Source organism: Apium graveolens, chromosome 2 (assembly GCF_009905375.1).
Source record: "Apium graveolens cultivar Ventura chromosome 2, ASM990537v1, whole genome shotgun sequence".
Classification (NCBI taxonomy): Eukaryota; Viridiplantae; Streptophyta; class Magnoliopsida; order Apiales; family Apiaceae; genus Apium; species Apium graveolens.
The window spans coordinates 30,801,659-30,808,415 of NC_133648.1; the positions used below are offsets into that span (position 1 = coordinate 30,801,659).

The 6,757-nt window shown below is 31.8% G+C and overlaps 1 protein-coding gene across 5 annotated transcripts; it reads left to right on the top strand.

Moving 5' to 3' along the window:
- The first annotated feature begins 1,620 nt into the window (after nucleotides 1-1,620).
- Nucleotides 1,621-6,483, top strand: LOC141705885 (serine/threonine-protein kinase BSK7-like). Of its 5 annotated transcripts, none has more exons than XR_012568519.1 (6): nucleotides 1,621-1,901; nucleotides 2,556-2,864; nucleotides 2,967-3,058; nucleotides 5,106-5,258; nucleotides 5,926-6,078; nucleotides 6,241-6,483. XR_012568519.1 is itself a non-coding variant. In XM_074508752.1 (6 exons), exons 3-5 carry the CDS (start codon nucleotides 4,789-4,791, stop codon nucleotides 5,959-5,961), a joined length of 288 nt encoding a protein of 95 aa, XP_074364853.1. In that variant the 5' UTR covers nucleotides 1,621-1,901; nucleotides 2,556-2,864; nucleotides 2,967-4,788; the 3' UTR covers nucleotides 5,962-6,078; nucleotides 6,241-6,483. The 5 variants fall into 5 exon arrangements, 4 of the variants coding, with proteins under 4 accessions (XP_074364853.1, XP_074364855.1, XP_074364854.1 ...); XM_074508752.1 differs by having other exon boundaries at nucleotides 2,967-4,887; XM_074508754.1 differs by having other exon boundaries at nucleotides 2,967-4,887; nucleotides 5,926-6,016.
- Nucleotides 6,484-6,757: the final 274 nt, after the last annotated feature.

Sequence of the window (6,757 nt, forward strand, 5' to 3'; positions counted from 1 at the left end):
TTCTAATCGTTTATATAAATATGACCGAATATTGGAACAGTGAGATTTGACTCGATATTAAGTTCGAATTTTAAAGTAGAATTCGAATTCTCTCGTTTTATACGAATCCTTATTATATTTGCTATATTAAAGATGAATTCGGATTCATAACTGGATCACTAGGATTTATTTTCGGCCAAGTCACTAGCAAACTAGGTGAAACCTAACTCTTACTTTCTCCGTCCCAATTTATCAGTCATGTTTGACTTTTTATGGTCAAATTGACCCAATTTTGAGCAAAAAAATTATATGGAATATAATAAAAAAATTATAAAATTTATATCATTAGAAAGTACATGTAATCTACTTTAATATATATTTTTCGGGTTTTAAAAATAATGAAAGTTTAATTTTTAATTTACGGTCAAAATTGAGTCAATTTGACCACACAAAATCATATAGTACAGACAAATTGGGACGAGGGGGTACTATTTTGGTTCGAGAAAATCTATTCTATATATAATAGCCCAACAAGCATATAAAATTAGTAAGATATTTTATTCTCGTGAAATGACAATTTTTGTCCGTGTGTTTAATATTTATTTCAAAATTTTATTGTTATTGAGAATCAAATTCATGTCAATTAATGCACATATAGATTTTCATACCACTACACCATATTGCCACCTGTGGTTTTTATCATACACATTATACGTGATTATCCTAAATTATAAATCTTTTTACTATTAACTTCAAACATAATTATAATATCACCATTACTATATTACCATTTATTTTACATATTTTATTCATGAAATATAGTGAGACATTTTATTAGAGTGCAATGACAAATTTGCCCATGTATATACTAGGTATTTAAAATTATGTGTAAACATATATTTTTATATAAACTTTTGCCACACTGTCGTGCCTATATAATACGTGTGTGTGTCATGTGAAAAAAACAAAATATAAAATTAGCTTAAAAATAAATAGATCCCATCTTTATATAAATATATATATATATATATCACATATATATATATGTATGAACATTTTAAATTTAAGTAAACTTAAGGTTTGTAAATATGAATTTTTCAGCAACAAAAAAGTACCATCAATCGATACAGTTATAGGAATATTTACAAAGTTGATATTGAAAGATTGAATTTAAGACATAAGATTAAAATATCGAAAATTAATCGATGAGCGATGTATCATTGACAATACATAAGACATTTTATTTAGTTTAAAAAAATTAAATTATCCTCACATCTAATATTTAGTTGATGAATCACTACTAGAAAAAGTAGAATAGACATCGTCTCTTAGACATCGGTTGCTTCTGGAGCCGATGTAAAAGGTGTTTTCTACATCGGTTTTAACCAACTGATGTCTTTTATTAATATACACATCGGTGTTTTAGCCCAACCGATGTTATAAGTATATTTTAAAAATTACTGGAGTGCGCCTTCCCCATTTTCCCCCTTAACCAAAATTTTGATTCCCTCTTTCAACTTCCCGGTTTTTGCCTTAGTCTTTTTTTTATTTCCCCTCTCTTTTCAACTTTACACTTAAAAACATAAATTAAAAATATAATAACATACTCTATCAATTACTACATACAGATTCAATAAAATATTAATCATAAAATGAAAGAAACAATTTACTCTCTACCCTCTCTCTAGACGGAACACTGAAGAACAAGAACAGTGTACTCATTGCTGATGAATATCTATAATCTTCGATTTCAACAAGCATATCTGCCCCAACTCTGCCCTTTACAAGCTTCGAGGTCAAATACCAAAGCTTCAAGGTCAAAGCTTCGATTTCAATTTGGGGGTTTCCAGTCCAGAGGTTGAAATTTGGAGACGGAGGTTTAAAGAGGCGAGAATCTCAAGAATGAGGCTAACTTGAACCGGGTAAGTTTTAAACACCAAATTTCAAATTTTCAAATTGGGGGTTTCAATTTAAAACCCTTGTTTTTTTAATTAGTTGAGGATATGTTAATAACCATGGAACAAACTAAGTTTCGATATTTGTCCATAAATTTTAAATCTCAATAACGATATAGTCTCAATATATAGTCTCAATATCGATTTATGTTTGTGCGGAGTGGAACTGCGGGTAATTATATATCATATATTCTTGGTTAATTAGAGCTTGATGCATAATTTTTATCTTAAACAAACAAGTTATGAAATGATAATAGTAAAGCAGTCAAAGTATGGTTGAGAATGAGATTGTGCAGTGTGCTATATTGATTCTATATATTTTATGAACAACACCAAATTTATCTCAACCTCATGTTTAAATACATATATATACCAGCAGTCATAATACACGGTGGCTTCAAAGATACCCTGCCTAAATTTAGGCTTCCTGGATTTGGGGTGGTCATCTCAGGCTCCCTTTTGATCAATCTATAAGTAACATCACATTATCCTATTCAAGCATTTTTATGTTTCCTAATCTGGATGTCAATAGTAAGGTGACATTGTTATCATTGTTATTATTGTATTGCAATGTTTAGTTTGTGAAATTAAATTTATGTTGCATATTTGATTTTTCTGCAGGCTCTTACAAGTTCTTGGCAAAAAGCATGTTCATCGCCAACTCTGAGTAAGCTAGTGGTTCCACCAGGACAATATGCTTCTGGACCGATGACATTCCTCGGTCCCTGTAAAGCTCCCATTACAGTTGAGTTTCAAGGAAATTTGAAGGCTCCTACAGACCTCAACCAACTCAAATCACAGGACGGATGAATCATTTTCCAAAAAATCGATGCCTTGACGCTCAATGGTGGTGTCTTTGATGGTCGAGGCCAAGTTGCTAGGTCTGAAAATAATTGTGCCCAAACTGGAAAATGCAGCAATTTACCCATTGTATGTATATAGTAATTGTTAATCCTTGTTAGATTATTTAGGTTGTTAGATTAGAAACTCGAAAATTAACTATATGCATATTTTTTTATATGTTTTTCTTAGAATATACGGTTTAACCAGGTGACCAAGTGCTATTTGCCGTTGCCGTTGTCGAATACATCGATGACCTTTATGCCCACTTCAAGAAAGCTGAGGTATGACACCTTTTCGAGAATAGTGGGTAATGAGATAATAATGAAGATTTTGGGTAATAGAAATCGACTTGTTTAGTTATAGTGATTTGGGGTGCTTTTATGCCATCGGAATCTTAAATGTAACTTAGTATTTTATTTTTTATTTTTTAAGCTTATATGATATTTGTTGTGTTTGTAATGAATGCTTTCGAAAGTCCTACAATGGGCTCATTTTTTCGCGATACTTACCGCTGCTAACTTAAGGCATTATAGTTCTTGAAATGGCTAGTGTATGTTGTTGTCATGACCACAGAAACATAGACCCTGCTTCCTGTTGCATTTGTAGTTGGTATGTCGTGTGAGTAAGTTTTCAGATGTCAACTAATGGTAGGGAGTAGTTCTGGGGATATTGTAGCAGAGAAGGTTGTAAAACATATGTTATGTTGGGCAATAGGAAAGTCACGGCTCTTTGATTATTGTAATATTCCTTAATAGTCCAGTTTGTTTAAACATTTGTAATATGTGATTGTTTTCTTTCCTTTGTTGGTTCATAAGACTGAAAATTTAAGCATCGAATAGCATGTGTAAATATTGGTAGTGTTAATCTCGTTCATTGAGCTTGATTTCAGTGAATTTTGCTTAGTTTTACGCGATGTTTGTTTGAATTTGCTTGAATTAGTATGTCTGGTTAGGTTTCTGGGGTTTATATGCTTGTTTAAGCTTGTTATATTGTGAACTGTGTTTCAAATTATGTGATGTTTGTTTCGTTAGATTTAATCGAATGCTCTTGTTTTAGTATATTTGAGTTAATTAATATTTAGATGTGGAGACTTGAGAGCTTTGATGGGTGGGAATTCCGGGGTTTAGTTGCTGAATGATGGTTTGCATTGGTTTTTATGGTTATAATTGCAGATGTATTTATATTTTTTGTTTACTAGTTTTTGAATTATAGATGTGAGCTTAGTTGGAGATACTATTAAGTACAGAAGTAATAAATAGTTTTGTTGGTCGAGGGAACATGAATTTTTGAACTTATTAGAGTACATATATATAACAGCGAACCTCTTTTCTTATTGCTTAGGTGAGAACATATAGAAGTAAAAGAAGGTCTTTATAGGTATCTGCTGTAGGGAGCTACAACAAATTAAAAGGAGATGATTAAAATTGGATGGAATCTTGAATGGTGAAAATTGGATGATTAATATGTTAAGGAGCATGTTGTCTATTACTTGTGATGGACCTCATCTTGTTAATACCAGAGTATACTAGTTGATATTAATGTCTTACTAACAATATAATAGTTGTGGCGTTGTGCCCGCTGTAAATATGATGTCAAAATGTATCTAGCAGTTAGATCCAAGACACATTGTTATAACTTGTAAGTCATGAAAGCATCTTTATATGCTTATATGGAGATAAAAATGCAAGCTTCTTATGAATTTGTTATGTATCGTTGATAGACCATAAAGTGAAAAAAATGAATATATCATTTTTGTCAGATTCAGGAATCATCTTAAAACTATATGAATGAATGATTTTGGGTAATTTGTTAAAATAGTAGAAAAATATTAGACATTGTGATAAAAAACAATGGGGGAAGAAAAAGTTGTAGTAGAAATTGTATTAACAGGGAACTATGTTGAAATGGAAACTGAAAGTGGGAAGCCTAAAGATTTAAAAGCAAGCATTTATCAGCTCTTCTGGCATGGTGGCTCTACTTATGATGCTTGGTTCAGCTGTTCTATGGATTAATGGGAAGTTTGACAGCCTATCTAATCAGTATTCTCTATGTTGAGTACATAACAAAAAAAGAAAGAGAAAAAGTTGATTTCAGAAACCATGTCATTCAGGTTCATATTACTCCTATGACCAATCTCCATGCATACATACTTAGATCTTTACATTGTCAAAATTATACAAATACATAAAATTGATATTTAGTAATGGGTTTTTTTTGTGAGGATATTGGTATGAAGTTCTTGATGGACTCCTTGGAAAACACTGGAGAAATGTGGGCTTGGCATTTAATTGCATATTTCTTCTGTTTGGATTTGTTCTACCTTTTCAGGTCTCATCTAATGAGCTAATGGGGGTACCAGACAACAATGCTGCTTTTCCTTTATCTCCACTTGGTGATGCCTTCTTGAGAAAGGATTTGACATCTATACATGAAATACTAGAAAAACTCGGGTACAAAGATGATGAGGGAGCTGCAACTGAGGTATATAGTTCTACTTACTATCATCTCCATCAGTGAAGTTTAATTTTGTACAAGATATGTAACTCTATGTATGTCCACTCTCTTTATATTAAAAGAGAATTGATGTTTCAGCCCTTAAACCTTTCAAATACCTTTTTGTCTTGTTAGAAGTTTATTTGAAATATGACATGTTCTTATATTTTCGTTTATTCCTTGCCTGTATATTGGCTTTACATGCTTACTTGGGATATAAGACTTGAACTATGAATGGACCAACTTTAGACTTAGCATGTTCTTTGTTCTACGTTTCTTTTCGGGGCTCCAATCCACTCGGGGTCTAGCTATACCAGCCAGAAGATCTTTAAAGATATGAAAGCTTGTCAAATAACTTAGGAAGAAGTCTTGGCGGCTCTCTTCAAATCTTTTTTCTTTGTTTCTTAGCATTTTTGTTAGATCTTGGTTCACTAATGTAGCTGCACTGGGGAATTAATTAACTTGCTTCTAGGGAATCCCACTAGGATTTAAAAAGATTCAGAGAACAAAATCCCATTTAAAATCATCATTTTTTTTGAATTTGTAGCCAAAAATAGTACAAGAGTCGGTTATTACCAATAATCGAATTCTCATATCCACCAAATTTTCTATATAGTAATTTTTGTTCTCATTGGTTTGTTTTATCTGGATGCAGCTGTCATTTCAGACGTGGACACATCAGGTTCATTAAACTATAAACTCAAAGAAAAAAGGAGATGCTGCTTTCAGGCGTAAAGAATTTTAAGGTGCTGTTGAGTGCTTCACATATGTATGGAGTTTAATATCCATCTTCTCCTAAGCAGTTATAGTAAGCTACTGAATAAAATTTTATGTTATGTCTTGCCTTCATTTACTTTCTATGTGTCTATGTATCTAAATTGAACCGGTTAGTGGTGACACTCAACTTAGTTCATATACACTATGAATTCTAAAATTTCTAAGCATGTAAACACGCTTGATATTTGTACAGGCGAACCAAAAGGCTAATCGACCAGATCCTTCCCAGCACATAATTATTTCCAGCGCAGAATTAGGGGACCTTAATTTTTCAGGTTCAAAAGTAGAAGCACTCATTGAAACAGTTCTGAGGATTGGAACCGGAAGCTTTGCATGTTGTTGGATGTTGTAGCTAGTGCATAATTAATAATTAGAATAGATGGATGAATATGTATATTATTTGATCTTAGGATTAGATGAAAATGTTGTACTTGATGTTTGGATATTGGTTGTTAGATATATAGACAACTTATATAAAGTAGTATTTGATTTTGACAGTTTATTGGTTTGGAAATTTTCGGCATCTATATTTATAATATGTACATTAATAAAAAACCGATGTCTATCAAAACTTAATAAATTAGTTTTAGTGGAACATTGACATCAGTAATATCGAATAAAATCGATGTTATTTACTACAACAAAAAAATATCTTAAAACAGAAAACCGATGTTATTAAGCTTTATAGACATCGGTTTGTCACCAATAGA